The 19,532-nt window shown below is 35.1% G+C and overlaps 1 protein-coding gene across 1 annotated transcript in view; it reads right to left on the bottom strand.

Annotated features, from left to right (window-relative positions):
* The window catches only part of LOC106663799, a 162,704-nt gene that overhangs the window by 88,705 nt on the left and 54,467 nt on the right, over positions 1–19,532 (bottom strand). Inside the window, exons 2-4 of the mRNA XM_014388889.2 lie at positions 8,348–8,377; positions 7,768–7,797; positions 7,647–7,685 (exon numbers count right to left, since the gene is read on the bottom strand). Of these exons, the coding sequence (XP_014244375.2) occupies positions 7,647–7,685; positions 7,768–7,797; positions 8,348–8,375 (97 nt within the window). The 5' untranslated portion in view covers positions 8,376–8,377. The remainder of the gene's footprint in view (positions 1–7,646; positions 7,686–7,767; positions 7,798–8,347; positions 8,378–19,532) is intronic.

Genomic DNA, 19,532 nt, shown 5'->3' with positions numbered 1-19,532 from the left:
AGTATCATGTTCTTTTGTCTTCTGTATGTACTCGATGCGACCCGACGAAAATCTGGACAGTGGGGATTGCAGAGCGTAGTGATAGGGTAGCGTTGCATAGCATCGGGCAGATGTGCACGGGGTAATACAACTTTAAGAATAATTGGAATTTGGATTTGAGTTGAGTAGCATCGGGTAGCGTCGCATAGCGTTCCATCGGGTGTATTCCCGGCTTAAATCATTGCGGCCACCGACGCTCCTCTACGTTATTTGTTTTAATTAATTTTAAGGTTTCTGTCATAATTTACAACCCTGTAGGGATTTGAAGCTGGGAGAGTTTGTTTTACGATTTAGTAAATTTCATTGACAGGTCCCAAACGCTTCAAACATAAATATGTGAGAAATCTAAGAAATTTTATATTTGTAGTAGAACATATAAAATAATGAATATGTAATATATTACTATCCATTTTTTGTAAGCTGTAGATTGTAAGAATCAGAGAAAAGGTGGAGGACCTGTTTCAGTTTTAGCGTGCAGCCTAGTTTATACTAACGAATTAAGTCTATCATATGATAATACTTGGAATTTACTTATATTGCATAACTTCACTAATTTCGTGGTCCGCTTGACCAATTAATGTATTACAATTAATTAAGGTTTTTAGTTGAGATAAAAAAGTCAATGGCACGAGCGGGATTCGAACTTACACGACATTTGAAAAATGGCAAAAAGGAGGGAAAATTCAAGAGGTGCGGTTGAGATGGGAAGTTGGTGTCCGAGTGGATCGAGGTCACGATAGCTCAAGTGGCAGAACAGCCATTGGCTTTTTTATATCAACTAAAAACCATAATTAATTGTAATGTTGCATAACATTGATCTCATAAAGCCCGCTATTTCTCCCCACCATCTGGACTCATAGGAGAACATAGATCTAGTGTGAAGTTAGATAAGGCAGACAGGCTGATTCATGTCGAGATAAAAAGAAGAAGAAATGCGTCTCTTATTACTTTTTACAATTTGTCATTATAAAGAAAGTATTCGGAGTTAATATTTTAATTTTAATTTAGTTAAAGGCAGTGTATCTATTTGTGCATGTACAAGAATTGTGAGTAATTATTGTTTTTATTTTTACAATTCTTTATTGTATGCGTTGATTTTTTTCCGTAATTTGTGATTAAGAATATATTTTGATTAAAAATTAACACTTTCTTTGGGTACAATTTTGTTCATTGAACCATTGAGGTAAGATCCGCCTATTAAAAATTCAATACACAAATAGTGATGAGCCAAGCGTGGTTTCGATCCACGGACCTCTGGGTTATGGGTACAGCACGCTTCCACTAAAAACATGTTCAACTTTCGCTCGCCAAGAATCTCATCCGTCCAACTTAGTCACTGCTGGCAATCATGTCTTCAAATCATCAACTTCATCGGAGAAGGATCACATCTGTTCATGAGAAGCGACCTGACCATTATAACTCTTCTCCCGGATCATCTTTTTCCTGAGACTTCCGATTCCTTGACAAGAATAGAAACTACCCACCTGAATTAAACTTATTATTGTATATGTATATATTTAGTTAGTATTTAAATAGACAAATTTTTTCCTTTTTTTTCTTTTCATGCCTCGAGCGTATTTATAACATTGATTTCATAAAGCCCGCTATTTTTCCACACCACTGGACTAATCGAAAAACATAGGCCTAGTGTGAGTGAGATAGGGCAGATCGGCTGATTCATGTTGAAGTAAAAAGGAGATTAAACCTGCCTCTTATTAAGTTTTAAAATTAGTCTATTTAAAGAGAGAAGTCTATTTAAAGAATAAAATTTTTATTCTGAGTTAATGTTTTCATTTAGCTAATTTAGTTAAAGGCATATTGTGTACGATACAAAAGCGAGTGTATCTGTTTGTGCATGCACAGGAAATATGCATATTTTTTTAATATGTAAAGAAAATTTGTAATTTACCTCCAACCAACCAAATTACATTTGAACTTAGAGATAGTGGAAATTAAAAATCATAATTACAGGACCTCGGGGGTCGTGATGAGGGAGTCCAACTCGAATTGCTACACGAGAGGTTCTGGGTTCGAATCTCGGTATATCCTTTGGAATTTTATGAGAATAATTTTAATACTATAACTATTAATTATAATGAGTATTTCGGTGCTAACTTTTCCTGTATAACATAAATAATTTTACTTACATTTTTTTACAAATCATAACTGAATTTACAAGAACATTAGACTCCCTTGGCGGTCTTTTAAAACGGATTTTGTTTTTAAAGAAGTAATTTGTAATATTTATGGACCGACGAACATCAAGGGATTATCACCGGCACTCTGTACGTTAACGAAAAATCCTTCGTTTTTCCCATTTTTTCCTCCATACCTTTGCCACCGACTCTTTTATATTTTACCTCTGTTTTTTAACCTCTCTTAATTACCACAGGTTGTCAAATTAATATTAAAATAACAAGAAAATACATGTTACACAAACACATAAAGATTTTCACCCTTCCCCCGAAGCACTTCTAGCGATGGAATCCCTGCCCCCACCTGAACACCCGGACAGTGTTTGAAAGAATTCCGCCCCGCAGCAAGCTGGAAGCGGACGTCCGGTGTTGTGGAACTGGATATTCAGTCGACGCCGGCATCCTTTCACCTCTTAAAATAAGACATGTTTGGACACGTTAATTTCTACAGAGTACTCGTGTTTAAACCCTCCATTCACGCTAATATATTATAATGTATATAAAGGAACCGCAGTGGGCGGACTGGTTACGGCATCCGACAGGCTTTTCCACGCTAGCTCTTCTGGGTTCGAATCTCGGCATAGCCCATGGAATGTTATTAATTAAAAATATGAAAAAGGGATTGCTGAGTGGTTTCGTTTCCACTCAACGGAGTAGTTGAACGTTACGTCCTTTTTTATGCGCATCCAATTTTTTATACGCCAGAGGGAAATATTTTATTGGGTTTGATGAATTATGAGAAGTTGCTAATCCAAAAAATTAAAAGACACGCAATAAGCAGTTTGGAAGATTTGAGAGAAATATGAAATACCACACAACAAGCAATATAAAGTACAATTTCGGACTAATTTACAATCATTTTATTTTTGTAAAAAATACCTCCTTTTCGTCAAGCAAATTCGGCCTTAGTTTCAAATTCACACAAAACCTGCAGCAATAAAAAGTGTGTAAATCCTCATTCCTCGTCAGACTTAATAATAGCAATGAGCCCGGCCCGTCTATAAAACCGTCTTGATTGTGGGTGCAGTTTGCAGTTGTAAGACTGTACGCAGGTGTTCAAGAATCCAATAATGTATGGAAAGCAGGCGATCCCTAGAAGGCAGTTTGCATAGGCCACATCCTACGCCACCGGCTGTTTGAATGTCTTCTTGGATGGGGCGGAGCATGCCGAAATGAGGGCCGTGTTATTTCCGCCGGTTCCTCCATTGATGTAAGCTCGGGCCGAATACCCGGAGGGGTTGCCGTCAAATCCAAAATGATGATGAGCACGGGTCTTGCTGAAATAACGCAACATCGCCACCCACAGACAATTTTCTTTTTGCTTATTAAACAAATAACCCGAGAAACTGTACAAACCGCACTTTTACCAAAATTCGCTTACATCGTACTAGTCAATCCTGAAATAAAAGATTAATCTTTAATAAACATTTTTTTTAGTTAAATCAATACTAAACAGCAAAAAAAGTATTATCCATCTAAAAGACGCCACAGGTTAAACCATTTACCAACAGAGTTAATTTAATTACACTGTGTTAATTATTAAACTGTTAATGATGTTAAGAATGAAATACGGTTAATTTAATTAATTAATTTTAACTTATCTAAACCACATCGCAGTTGTCACCACGCTAATTATAACACAGTTAATAGACTGCCAAACAGAGAAACAGTCAGGGTTTTACGCTGTACTAACAACAGAGAATAAGCCACATCGTAATAAAAGTAAATACTAATTATCATAAAAGCCATAGTGTTAATTAGATATGCTAAAAAAGAGTTTTTTTTTCTTCACAATAATGGAAATAGTTGACATTATTAGAACGCCAGAAAGAAGAAGTATAGACATACAAAATCTAAAGATGGTTCAAAGAAAGGCTTATTCTAAAAAAATAAAATAGTTTGTCTAAGTTACTAGTTTTTTTTTTATTAAAAAAAAAAAGTTACTAGTTAGTAATAGTTATTTTATTTTAAAAGCCAAACAAGGCTGAACCTAAGCAATGATACAAAACATCCAACTTACAAATATATCTTCTTAATCTACTAAGAATCTGTAAATACTGCATTAAACCGGTTTTTCATTATTAATCATTGCAATAAATCATAAACCAGTTATGTTACATAAGGTATGAACGAAACTAACCTACTAACCAAATATACCAAAAAAATATCTCAAGTCTTGCTATAACAAACCATAAAAAACATAAAAGCCGAAACACCTCTATAAAATAATAAATACTACATTTGCAATTATAAAACATAATGGAAACCATATTTTATAATTGGAATCAATATGATGCTACCTTAAAACCTAGGCCATATCTTGTGTGATAAATAAATCTGTGTCTGCAGTGAATTTTGGGTTAAGTCCAAAATCGAAACTTTCAAAAAATTGAAATTTTAAACGGTTACATTTTTTCCCAAAATCGAGTCGTGCATAACGTTGATTGGGATTTCAATTAATTAAGGTTTTTAGTTGAGATAAAAAAGTCAATGGCACGAGCGGGATTCGAACCCAAGACCTTCGGCTTGATACGCCGCTACTCTACCAGTTGATACCAATATACCAGTCACGATAGCTCAAGTGGTAGAGTAGCGGCATATCAAGCCTAAGGTCTTAGGTTCGAATCCCGCTCGTGACAGTAACTTTTTTTATCTCAACTTAAAACCTTAATTAAATGATATTAATTGGTCAAGCGGAACACGAAAAATAGTGGACTTGATCACGATGTTCTTTTTTGGTTCTCTCAAAATTAGAATTGTTTCATAAAGGGTTGTATTATTTTTTTTCATGTACTTCCCTCGATTTTTAAATTAATACTGCTCATCAAAGAAATAATACTAATCAAGAGTAAAACATAATTTGTACAGAATTCTTCTCGTTAATGCAATTTATGTTATTAAAGTTTATGCTCAATGTAAAATATTTACACCCTACGGAACTATCACGTGATTTCATTCCACAATAGTTGGAAGTGTCTTAATTAATTCTCAACTAAGTTATATTACTTTATGTAGTTACAGTAGTTGGTACTAAGTTTTATTTATAATTAGTTTAGTTTACGTTTATACTTTCATTGAAGCTGCTTAAAATGTATTAAACATTTATCGAAGTAACAAGACGTTTCACACATAATAAAATATTCATCTCACTAACTAGTTAATATGTCAACGTGTTCAACTAACACAAACAAAAAATAGAACAATATTTTGTTTAAAGATAGAGAGAACATTTTCTCTCACCCTTTATAACTCTTTCTCTCTCTCTCTCTCTCTCTCTCTCTCTCTCTCTCTCTCTCTCTCTCACCCTCTTTTCTTTGTAACTCTATCACTTCCTCTCTTTCTAACTATTTTTCATTCTCCCTCTCTCTCTCTTTTTCTCACGCAAACTCTAACTCAATTTCATATGATTGAAATCGGTGATTCCTCATCCGTAGCCCTTGTGAGGATGTGCGACAGTTTTACTAAATTTGCTTTTATATTTTAGAGTTCTGCACTGGAAGACAAAGCACGTCTAGAAAAGAGTGATGACAAAGCTTTGATGTAATATTTTACAACCGGAAACAGCGAATAAAAGTTCCATCGGTCAAATGTACTTTCGAAGTTGTTAACATTTTGATGGTTAGCCATTTGTCACTTCAGATATATTTTATTTTGCTATTATCCTAGTTTATCATTTGATGCATTACCGACCTCATTATTTTACTACCCATTTAACATTTATGGGTGATGTGAGTGATATTACTTTTACCTTAAATAAACAAATTTTGAAAAAGTGAAAAACATGTCTCTAATAAGTTTTTCTTATTGCCCCGTATAGGCATCGAAATGGAATACCGCCAGATTATAGGAGAATGCTCGAGCATGGCAGCGAGTTTAAGGAAAAACTTTTTTGGTTTCTAAGAGATATTGGGATTATGGGTTGTATATAGTGGAGTATTTATTTCATAGGTTAAAGTTTAGATTGAGTTTATGTTAGAATAGGAGTACGCAGGGCGGCGGTGCAGCATATTACTTCAAGGCTCCACCGCTGCTCCGCTATGCCCGGTCGGGGCGGAATATCGAGTACCCTACGACCCGGATTCTAGACAGAGGGTATGAATGTGTGATTGGGTTTGTATGTAGGAGTATGTATGTATTTATTGTATGAGTGAGTGTGAGAATGACTAGCTTTAGGGAACATAAGAGCGCCAAAATGACCAAAGAAGTCGATGGCGCCCGACTAGAGCCCAACCTCGGAGTCGCTTAGGCACCAAGGTGGGTGACTCCCCCTGATCTATCAGGGAGAGGCCAGAGGAGGTCTGGCAATTCTAATTTCTAATTCTTTACTTTATTTCAAGCTTACCCAAAATGGTTAGCAGGGGCTTTTGCGTCTATTTTCTAATGTACTGGTATTTTAGCCTTGATATAAGCAGTTTTCCAAAATGAAATAAAAAGTATTTGTTTGTGTTTTATTTGTTTATTTATTCTGTGTAACTCTCTCTCTCTCTCTCTCTCTCTCTCTCTCTCTCTCTCTCTCTCTCTCTCTCTCTCTCTCTCTCTCTCTCTCTCTTTTCTCTCTCTCTCTTTCTCTCTCTCTCTTTTTCTCTCTATTTCTCTCACTCTCTCACTCTCTCCCTTCTCTCGCTCACTCTCTCTCTCCCTCTCTCTCTCTATCTATCTATCTATCTATCTATCTATCTATCTATCTATCTATCTATCTATCTCTCACTTAATTTCTCTATGTCTGCCAGCTTTTCTGTCTTACTTGGCTTATCATTACTTCTTTATCTACCTTTCTTTTCCCCCTCACACTATCTCTCTTGCATTGTCACACGTTTTTGTGTAATGTACTCATACTCGTGTAGAAACAAAAATCGATTAAATCAATGAATAGTTAATTTTCTTTAATGAACATTTTTATATTTTTATCTATCTATCTACGTATCTACCTATTTCTCCCACTTTTTTATTCTCTCTCACTATTTTTCTCTGTCTCTGTCTGTCTGTCTCTCCCTGTTTCTATCTATTTATCTAACTGTCTTTATTTATTCTCATTCTATTTAGGTTATGAGTTTATATAGGTTTTAGTTAAGATAAAACACAACGTTGTAGTTAATCACCGAATTTGCAACCCTAATGACTTAGCTAAACGACAACAAAGAGAAGCTAAGTGACAACATCGCTAAGCCTAGAATAATTTGCCAATCCACTCCGCAGCAAGGCTATAATATCAAGTAAGATAATCGTTTAAACAATGTTTATATAGTCTCTTTTTAAGTCTAATTTTTATAATTGAAAATATATTTGTTATTTAAATTTAAATGTTATTTTACAATGCACCGATTAATACTGAGTTATTGTGTTAGTAATATTGCGCTTTTCAAACTGTTAACTTGACAGAAACATTAATTAATGTACAATATGACGACTTACGTAGCGCATCGGTGCTCGCAAAATCGTATTCTTCGTATTCTAAAAACCCCAACTCAGAGATATTAGTAAAAGATTATTAAAAAAAATAATCCAATTTTTTTAAATCTGGAACCCTGCTCACCTTCGGTCGTTGTTTGAACCCCGTCGATTCCTAAAACCCCAAGAAAAATCATAAATTTGACTTCATTATTAGATTTAAAAAATTAACATATATTACATAACACGTTATCAAATCCATCGCACATGTTACCTTTGTAATTAATAAAAGGAGCTCCGATATTAGAAATATGAATTTGAACTGTCACCATAAAATTCTGAAAACTTTTCGTTTGATAAAAAAAGTTTAATTAATAACATCCATACCTGGATTTAATCAAGTCATATATTTAAAATTGAACTAAATTATATTTCTTTCAAATTGATTTTTTTTTCTAAGAGCAACTAGTTACAATAACAAAACAGTTACGTAAAATAATCATTTTTAATGTTAATACAAACACAGAACACAATAGTAAAACGTTAAGATAAGAGGATAAAATGAAAAATTTCACTAAGCCATTGTCCGCTTTACAGGGCAGGCATCCAATAAAATGACGTAACAAACGGGTCAGTATGTAACAAATGTCAGATATTGTTTATGTTACATCCACGCATGGAAGGGTTCAATGTTACCAAATCGTAAGATAAAACGACATACTCACCTTCCAGTGCTTTACAAAAAATTGTCATCCCTGCAGTGTCAAAATTGAAAAAAAGAAGGTTAAATTATATCTTTCCTAAGAAAAAGTTAAATATGAGAAAAGCGTCTACTTTATGGGGGATAGCAAATGCCACGTCGTGATGGAAACGAATGGTAAATGAACATGTCATTTCCAATTTCGAGTTTATATTGATCTACAAGAAAGAATAAATTGATTTTTTAAATTAATTTTAACTTAATTTGGTGGTAAACATATTTTACCTAAATCTATTTCATAAATATATTTTAAATCTAGAATGTTAGTTTTTTCTACCTTAACATACCAATTAATTTTTATGCAATATATTTCTGTTGCTAATGATTTCGGACCTATAATTCGAAGCTACAATATTATATTAAAATAAATAAACGCTTTTATGAAAAACAGTAAGAAAACTTTTTAATTTGTTTTATAATAACCGCAAAAGAGATAGTGGTGAGAAAAAGTATAGTAGTTTTATATTTATTTATGGTTTAACGGACGAAATACCTAAAGTAATAACAAAAGAAAATATTTGTAAGGATATCTGTTTTTATATCTACTTAAATAAAAAAGTAAGTACTTTCCTTCCAACAACCAGAGGCAAAATAAATTTAATGGAACAAAGTAAAATTGCTTACTCATTAAAGTGTGTTTGTAAAATGACTTATGTTTGGAAAAACAATACAATTTCTTAAAAACAGAATGAAAGAACACGAAAAAGTATCAGCAATCAGCAACAAACCTCAGGATTAACTCAGCTTCGAGACAAAACATAAATGTGATTTTCAAAATAAAATTCTTATAAAAAAAAATAAAAATTTACATTTATTAGAAACTATACACATTAACTTAACTGAAAACAATGTGAATGGAAAAACAGACCCATAGAAAATGGATTACGAATATAAAAATATTTTGAATATTTATAAAACTAACCTAGATAGTAAGTAGAATATGATTTACAGTGAGTATACATAATATTTGTTATATTTATTAATGAGTTTTACTTATTTATATAAAGACTTTTTTATGGTTATTGTTAGAATTATTGATTTTATTTAACTTATTTATAGGTTTTACATATATTAACTCTATACATGTATTTATAGTATAAATTTTCTATATCTAACTGTGATCAAAAGTATTTATGGCTGTAAATACTTAACATGTTAACATTTATTTTCACCAAAGGTTAGTATACTTAACGTGTGTGCTGTTTAGTGACCGTTAATCGATAATTATTCAGAAATCGTGAGATGCGGTCTGGTGTGATGTAGGTTTCAGAAAAACATTTTCTTTATCGTGCCAACGTTTCGATCTTTATTGAGATCATCTTCATGGCCTGGGATTTACAAACATTGTTGGCTGGCACTCTCAACACGACACGCAAGAATGGCACAATTACTCAGAAGACAAACACTTTGAGTGAGTAGAAATACTTTGAATATAAAAAATATATTTTGCATTGTATAAATTCACTTTTCCACATCCTAAATGTATTTGTTAAATGTAAACAATGTTTGTAAATCCCAGGCCCTGAAGATGATCTCAATAAAGATCGAAACGTTGGCACGATAAAGAAAATGCTTTTCTGAAACCTACATCACACCTGACCGCATCTCACGATTTCTGAATAAGTATACGTAACTTCTCACTGATATATAATGATAATTAATGGAGTCCTTTTTTTAGTAACCTTTGAAATGTTGCTAACCGGTGAGTTCGATTTAGTTCAATAGCGAGGTATGCACATAAAAAAGTTTTCTTACTGTTTTTCATAAAACAAGAAGTGTTTATTTATTATAATATAATATTTTCGCTCTGAAGAGGGACCAGGAACGTGACTGGAAATGAATCAGCAACTGAAATATATCGCATAAAAATAAATTGGAATGTTTAGTTAAAAAAATAACCAACATTCTAGATTTAGAATGAATTTATATGAAAAACTCCAGATTTAACTAATTCAAACCTTACCTGGAAAAAAAACTGTTAGATTTTTTATGCATAATTTAAAAAATATAATTACGATTGTTTATGTGTGGAAAAATAGTTGAAAATTTCTCATGTGACACTTTTCCTTGAGATTCAATTCTAAATTGGTATCTCTGAGGATACAATGCCAATTCGTCACTTTGTTTGAAAATATACAAATAATGTCGTTCGGTAGAGGCGTGTTGGATCGTGGGTTTTCGTTAATTCCCATCCACAGAGAAAAAATCTTGAGCAAATGTGAAAAAAAGACTCAATTTTTTTCCAACAGTTTTCCGACCCTTCTTCCTTTCTTAGACTAAGAAAAATCAGCCCATCCGTTTCCTTCTTTTCGTGTCAGAGTGTTTGGAGTCCTCAGACCCGCAATAACTTTTAGGTAGGAGAGAGAATTTCTTCTGCGGTCTGTACTACGTTTCTATAGTTCGTATACATCCGGCATACAGGGAAAAAATATTACAAATAAATATATATCTCTCTGAACTTGGTAATGTACCTCAGATGATGAATAAATAAAAACCGTTGTCCAAAAACAACATGAAAAAATATGAATAAATAAACCATCATTCATTCGATAATTTACGCGCTACATGCAAGACAATAAATAATTTTGTGTTGTTAACAATTATTTAGATTTATTTGAAAAACTAAGCTCTGGCAACTTTGTTTTGCTTTAGCGACGATTAAAAAAAGAAAAAATCCTTTAAGACCACGTTCGCAGTGGGAAATAGACAATCGTAGCAAACACCAACTAGCAGTATCGTCGGAAATACGGGAAAAAAGTTAAGCCGGGAACACACTTAACCGATGCAACGCTATGTGTCACTACCCGATGCTACCCGACGCCTTATCAAATTTCGGTAGAGTATGCACATTTATGCGACGTCAAGCGCACGCCACGGACAGTCACACTGTGTGGATCACAAATCAGTATCACAATCGCAACGCCTCTTTTGTTCTTAATGCATTATTGTGAGCAAAACCAAGTAATAAATTGTTCGTTAAATTATATGAGCACAACTATATAACAAATTGTTAGTTAAATTTAATTGTTTAAATAAACTTATTCCAGTGTTTTGATAAATTTTATGCCTAAGCATCAGAATTAAATAATTTTTATCAAAACTCATGAATTTTTTTATCTTGTTTAACTTGGTTTATATTAAAATAAGAATGTTGTAATTAATATAACGACAAATTTATATATACATAGTTTGAAATAAACACTACAAAAATACGAGTGTCTTGTTCTGACACTACTGGACGAAAATGGTGGAATTGTATGTGCAAAACCATGAAATAAATTGTTGGCTAAATTTAATTGTTTTAAATAAACTTATTCCAGTGTTTTGATAAATTTTATGCCTAAGCATCAGAATTAAATAATTTTTATCAAAACTCATGAATTTTTTTATCTTGTTTAACTTGGTTTATATTAAAATAAGAATGGTAATTAATATAACGACAAAATTACATGTACATAGTTTGAAATAAACTACAAAAATACGAGTGTCCTGTTCTGACACTACTCGACGAAAATGGTGGAATTGTATGTGCAAAACCATGAAATAAATTGTTAATTAAATTTTATGACCTAAACCGTGTAATATATTGTTATTTAAATTCATTAAATGAAAAATTGGTATTCCGGTGTCAATTTTCATCAATTTTCCACCAAAACGTTAAAATTAATTTTTTTTTAAATAATGATTTTTTGATCTCGGTTAATTTGGCTTTTATTAAAGTAAGTTTGTTGTAATTAATATAGCGACAATAATACATGTAGTTTTAATAAAAATATGAGTGTCCGGTTCTTTTGTTTTCGACTGTCCTCGATGCTACCCGCCGAAAATCTGGACAGTTGGGATTGCAGAGCGTAGATTAGGGTAGCATCGGGCAGATGTGCACGGCGGTAATACAATCTTATGGAAAATTGGACTTAAGATTTCCGTAGGGTAGCATCGGGTAGCGTCGCATAGCGTTGCATCGGGTAAGTGTGTTCCCGGCTTTAAGGCGCCTATTGACCTGCAGAACGAACAAAGCTGAAGACAGTTTGTCCGACCGGGTTGAAAAGCTATGAGAACCTGTTCGTCATTTCCTTCTTCCTTTTGAACTAATTATTTTCTTTTTTGCAAAATTCCATATTGAATTATACAAAAATTAATAAAGGATTAAAAATTGAAATCACGATATAAACCTTCAGCAGAAAACTTCGAAACTGATTACAAAAATGTCGAATTGACCTGAGATTACACACTGTCAAGGTCCTTCCATCAGCTTCAATTTTAAATTGTGCAGTAAATATAATGAAAAAGTCCCGTGTTGTACTTAGGTTATGATGTGAAAGATAAAGTCGTAAATCACATGAAAGTAAATATTAATTTTTTTACACAGGATTTTTACGTTTTCTTGCGCCAATTTTGCCACGTGAAGAAAAGTATTTCATAAAAAGTCATCACACCCTTAAGGCAAATTCTAATAAAAATAAAACAAAATAGAAGGATGTTTTTTAATTAATTAAAATCGCATACTTTTTATAATGACACTTTTAATTTAATTATGCATTTGGAATAAAACAGAGTCTGTCATTATTTTGTTTTAAAACCTGTATATTTAGTTCTTGGAAATAAAATACTTTTTTTGTAATATTCTATTTATTGAATTAACGAACATTTTTATTCTTTAAGAGCTTATAGATTCATAACAATGATTTGATTACAAGGAGAATTTCATTATATTAAGAATTATTTTACCTTGCAAAAATGAAAGTGTAGATAAAAATTAACAACATACAAAATCAGTTATTCTAAATAATACTAGTCCTATCAGCGGTGTAGCAGCTCCTTTCCTTGCAAGGGTGTCCGCTTTCTTGTTGCCTTCTACACTCATGTGTCCTGGGACCAAGAAGAGGCTGACTTTGTTCTGCGTACCTAATATGTTTAATTTGGTTTTGCAGTTCAACACCATCTTTGAACTAATGATATTTCAACTTAATGCTTTGATGGCTGCTTGCTATCTGACATGAAAGTTTTTTGTTTTTGTACCCTTTATTCAGGTTGAGTTGAGTACATCTCTCGATTGCGTGAATCTCAGCTTGGAAGATACTGGTGTAATTTTACCATGCGTTCTGAGTATTTGGTTCCAGGGCCGAATACTCCTACCTCTGTACCTTCCTGTGTACCAAAGGATGGTGCCATTCTGATGAAGGTACAGAGAGTACTCCACCAATTTAACTGAGTGAAATGATATGTGTATAAATAAAAGAATGTATACATAGTAAGTGAGGGTGAGAATGAGTTTGTATTTTATTGGAATTTATTGCGTTGAAGGCTAGAATGACGCAGCGTTTTCTATCCATTGAAAGGTAAGAGCATACGTTTGTTTCCGAGAAGGTAACTGCACTGCACAAAACATAAACCATACCTAGACGTTTCCCTTATAAGTCGCAGCTAGGCTATGTGCTTAATTTTTTTTTGCTACCGTGCTCGAGAATTCTTCTTAAGGCCGGCGGCATGCCTACACGCTCTTTGTATGGAGCCAAGGCATGACACGCCTCTATTATGTGGGACCCATCGAGCAACCTTTGTCTGCATAAGGGGCACCTGCGCGGGCTTTGGCCCAAAAGCAGGTGCTTATTTGTCAACCGCGTATGGCCAATCCTCAGTCGGGTGAGGACGATCCCTCGTCTCCTGCTCAGATTCTCTGAGGGCCATCTACCGGTCGTGCTCTTGACTCGCAAGAGCCTCTCCGACGACCCCGCCCACTGACGCTGCCATCTTTATTTTATCATATTTTAACTGCGTGTTTAGCGTCAGGGGGCCTGATCACGATGGTCCGTTGTGGAGGGTGGGCGTACCGGCTTTCGCCGTCTCGTCCGCGCGTTCGTTACCCTCCAGGCCGACGTGTCCGGGAATCCAGACAACAACCACCGTTTTTCCGAGAGGCTCTAGCTCCGTGTATTTCTCTAACAAGAGCACGACGAGAGGGTCCACAGAGAACCTGTCGCGTGTAGCCCATACAGCGCTCAGAGAGTCGGTACATACGAGGAAGGCTGAGCCCTCCCCGGTCCGCACCGCATCGAGAGCGTGGCAAATCTCATACACCTCTGCCGTGTATACGCTGTAATGAGGGGGCAACCACCAGGAGGTGGCTCCTCCCTCGCTGTACACAGCACACGCCACACCATCGCCGGTCTTGGACCCGACTATAAAAATCAGTCGAAAATCGGCGTATCTATTTCTAAGTTCAAAGAACTTAGCCTTGTAGAGGTATGGCGGCATACACGATTTGGGCAAGTTCGCCAGATCGTCGCGGACGAGTACGGCTAGAAAGGTCCAGGGGGGTGTCGGCCGGTGGCCCAACCGAAGGACCGTCCACAGCGCCAATCCGGCCCTCCCTAAGGACTCATCGAAGCGAATCCCGAGGGGTCGCGTCCGCGAGCGAAGCCTGTCGTAGACTACTCTGCACAGGCAGTGGAGAATCTTCATCGCAAGGGGGTGCTCCGACAATAGTTTTTTGATTATTATAATTGTGGTGTTTTGTGATCCATGACCAAGTATTAATAAGTGAATGCAGGTGACCTAATAATAAATAAGTAGGCGCGAAGTTCCTACGTCCACGGTTTGTTAAATGAAGTTTTCATGAGACCACGTTTAAAGAAAGCGCCACCAACTCAGCAATTTCAAATTTTTGTATTTTTTCGTGGACTGTACGTTTCTGTTCTTACGTAGTAAGTAATTGGGGTATTAATTCGAATGTGAAGTAATTTTTTTTTAAATAGAAGACTAACTGTCCTCTTTCAGTAGCATCATCATTTGACATTTGAATTTCAGATATGTATACTGCTTTCGGACTTGGTTTGCCTTTGTATACCAAACATAAGATTTATATGTGCCCCCTGTTTTCATAATGGAGAGTTGAACACATTATCAATTAGGTTAATAAAATTACTGGCATTAAAAAATTTCCCAGAGCTAGATAAAAATAAACTCTTAATTATGTGTATGTAACTGAAGAGACTTATTGAAAATTATATTATCTATCCTAAATCTGCTCATCCATAATGAGCCACATAAATGCAACTTAACAAAATCATCACATTAAGTAATTCGATGTTAATTCGGCATCTATCTATGAGTAAAATATTATTAAAAAACACTTTTAGTTGGCATATCCACCATTAATATAAGTTTATAATTAAAGGATGCTATTTTTAAAACAAAAGTAAACCACCATATATAAAATGAATCTCACAGAACTCCATTATGAACTTTATCCTATCCGGACAATTTCCAACAAAGTTTGTACGTCACCACTGTGAAGGATGAAACCGTTAACAAATCAAGTCGTATTACATGGTAAGAAATATGGTATAACCAATCAAAATATAACTGATAAATTGCTAATATTCAATAATAAAGTTGAGCTTATTTTTGTTATTGGGTTGTCCGGAAAATAATGCAGGATTTTGGTATTAAACAAAAAAAAAGAAACTAGTTACTTTAAAGCAATGTTCTTTAATCAAANACAAATGAGTAATCCTGTAAACGTAAACAGAATATTTTATATAGATTTTTTTTAATGAAAACTTAAAATCCTGCATTATTTTCCGGACAACCCGATATATATGTTTTTTTAGCTATTGCCTGATAAAAGTGCTCATATAAAAAGGCTTTTGGGTATGAAATAAGACAGTTTTGTAACAAGTGACAGTTGAAGAGAAACTGGGCCTCTCACGTTATTGAAAAGGAATATTAAATTTCAACTTCTTTTTAAGTAAACGAGATATTCTTTCGATTTATCCTATCGTCTTTTATTAATTTTTTGTGTGTGTGTATAAAATCAGATTTGAACTTCTGTAGCCAAAGTCGTGCAAAGGAAAGTACATTAAAATTAAATACATGTTTGTAAAAAGCATGTCTAATTTAATTATTTTAAATATTTAAAGGTTTTTTTGTTTCACATAAGACATTCTGAGAGCAACTTTGTAATTTATAACTCGTTTCGCATTGAATCCATAAATTCCGGGTAAAGAGAAACGACCTTGTCACCATGGGGAAAGTTCGCAATTAGATTTGATTCCAAGTCTCTTGATGAAAATCCTCGCTCGGGGACGGTCGGACGAGAGATAATAACCAGGATTGGACCTTTCTGCCGCCCCTGGGTTTCCTCCGAGGAAGCCCTCAGCGACTAAACTCACAACTCCTTCCAATTTCCTTTTCGCATTATCCCTTTGTCGACTCTCAGCCGCCCTTCGGCCTTTTTATGAGCACGAAAATGTCGGGGAAAAGAGGGTTGGGTTGTCACTGTGTCGTAACAAAGAGCAAATCGCAGAAGCTTATTCGGGAATTAATTAAATCCAAAGTAAAATCTAAAAAAAAAACGTCCTCATTATTTGGGTATTCACTCTTCCATTTCACCTGATCAATAGTTAAACTGAAGTTGAATGCTCTGGCAACAATTTTTGTTCTCCCAATTTTCCATATTTACTAATCCTTGACAAGCAAGCCGCAATGCCATTATCATTTCAATTTCCTCATAGAGTTAAAGACCACAATCAAAACTGAGAGAAGCTCTTGCGTATCAAAAACAGTGTCGATTGGTGGTCCTCGGAGGATCTATCGGGTTGTCCGGAAAATAATGCAGGATTTTAAGTTTTCATTAAAAAAAATCTATATAAAATATTCTGTTTACGTTTACAGGATTACTCATTTGTATGAATGTCAACACTTATTAATCCTCTTCCAAATGATATTGTTTGTTTACCTCTGTAGCATTCCGCTACTTGGAAATAATTCAGTCATCCTTATAATGTCAAAGCGAGAATTTCGTACGATTTTCTTTTACGAGTTTAAACTCGGCCGAAGCGGAGCCCAAACGGCTAGAAACATTAACCAAGTCTGGGGCGAGGGTTGTGTTAATGAGTGCACTGTGCAAAGGTGGTTTAAAAAATTTCGGGAGGGAGATTTCAGCCTTGAAGATGAAGAAGGTCGTGGAAGGCCTTCCTCTCTTAATGATGATGTTCTGCGATCAGTGGTGGAAGAAAACCCCAAAACAACTGTTCGAGAACTTGCAGAGCAACTCAAAGTCAGTAAAACGACCGTCGCTGACCACCTCAAGGCGATTGGAAAAGTGAAAAAACTCGAAAATTGGGTTCCACACTCATTAAACGATCGCCAAAAAAATCAGCGCTTTGATGTTTGTGCATCACTTCTTTGTCGAAACAAAAATGACCCATTTCTGGCCAGAATTGTTACATGTGACGAAAAGTGGATTCTCTACGATAACACTAGACGTTCTGGACAGTGGCTCGACAAAGGAGAAGTTCCAATACATTTTCCAAAGCCCCCAACTCATCAAAAAAAGGTAATGGTTACGGTATGGTGGGCTTCATTTGGTTTAATACACTACAGCTTCTTAAATCCTGGCGAAACCATCAATGCTGAATCATACTGTAACCAAATTAATACCATGCATCAGAAATTGGCAGTAATGAAGCCCTCTTTGGTCAATCGGAAAGGGCCCATTTTGTTGCATGACAACGCTCGACCACATGTGTCACGTGTAACGTCACAAAAATTATTGGAGCTTGGCTATGAAACTTTGCCTCACCCACCCTACTCTCCGGACCTCTCGCCTACTGACTACCATTTTTTTAGACACCTGGACCACTACTTACAACACATAATATTCAAAAATCAAACGGAACTGGAAAATGCATTTATTGACTTTATCAATTCTAAAAATTCTGAATTCTACTCAGACGGAATTAATAAGTTACCAACACGTTGGGAGAAATGTATTGAGAGTATGGGAAATTATTTTGATTAAAGAACATTGCTTTAAAGTAACTAGTTTCTTTTTTTTTGTTTAATACCAAAATCCTGCATTATTTTCCGGACAACCCAATAACAGAATAAGGGTCATCCTCAGCTGATTAAGAATAGGCCATGCGAGGTTGTCACGGATACTTACTTTTGAGCTAAAACCCGCCTATGTGTCCGGTATGCAGAAAAAGATTGCTCCATGTCTCCCACCTAATTGAAGGGTCCAATTCCTTGGCTCCATACAGAGAGCGCGCAGGAATGCCACATGATTTAAAAATTGTGCTTGAGCACGGCAGGAGTATTTAGGCCCCCTGTTCCGATTTTTGAAGAAAACGGGGCTATTCTATTGTATATAGTAATAACAGTTGTGTTACCTAGCTTGTGCCGAGAGTGAATGTGGAACGATTTGAGAAGATCGAGTTCTGAATGGTATGTAAATAAGTAAGAGTGAATGTATTTAAGAATGAACGTAAGTACGAATGGGTTTGGAGCTGCATGGGCTGGGTGCTGAATTGACCTTGCTGTTGTCCTGTTGACAGCATCACCCCCTGGAGCCCAAACATCGTTGGCTGGATAAGACTGAGTTCTGCCCCCGAACTACCAACAACACCCGGGCTGAGTGATTTTCGAAACCGCCGGCAATTAATCACTGTAAATATCAAAAGCTGGAATTGCCGTTGGCCTAAGAGAAGCTCAACTCGGTATATGTTTGTATGTATGTACGCACATGTGCGGATTTGCGCCTATACACAGCCAAATCCAAAATCAGAACTTAGCATTGCTCCATTAAACTATACACTATTTAGGTCTAAAAAAGCTGAAAAAGGTGAGCAGATCTTCACCTCGAAATCGATACATGTAACAAAACAAAAATTGTACGAAAATCGTCTTGATTGTATTTGTCTAAGGAATATAATAAATAATAAGATAAAAATAAAATAAATAAATAATAATAAGATAAAAAGATATTAAAATAATAATAAGTTAATTCACTACTTTCGTGGTCCGCTTGAAAAAAGTTAATGTCACGAGTGGGATTCGAACCCACGATCTTTGGCTAGATATGCCGCTGCTCTACCACTTGAGCTATCCTGACCTCGAATCCCGCTCGTGCCATTAACTTTTTTTCATCTCAACTAAAAGCCTTAATTAATTGTCATGTATTAATTAGTCAAGCGGACCACGAAAGTAGTGAATTAATGATTTAAAAAAAGGAAGTACACTTCACTAAAGCTCTCCGTCGCCATTTCAATTGTCGTCTAGAATCAAAACCGATTACACGACATTTGAAAAATGGCAAAAGGAGGGAAAACTCATATGGTTGGGTTGAGATAGGAAGTTGATGTCCG

The sequence above is a fragment of the Cimex lectularius genome, unplaced genomic scaffold, assembly GCF_000648675.2.
Source record: "Cimex lectularius strain Harlan isolate CLEC.00 unplaced genomic scaffold, Clec_2.1 scaffold7, whole genome shotgun sequence".
NCBI classification, from domain to species: Eukaryota; Metazoa; Arthropoda; class Insecta; order Hemiptera; family Cimicidae; genus Cimex; species Cimex lectularius.
The sequence above is the reverse complement of the archived record's forward strand: the minus strand, read 5'-3'. Positions and strand labels throughout refer to the sequence as shown.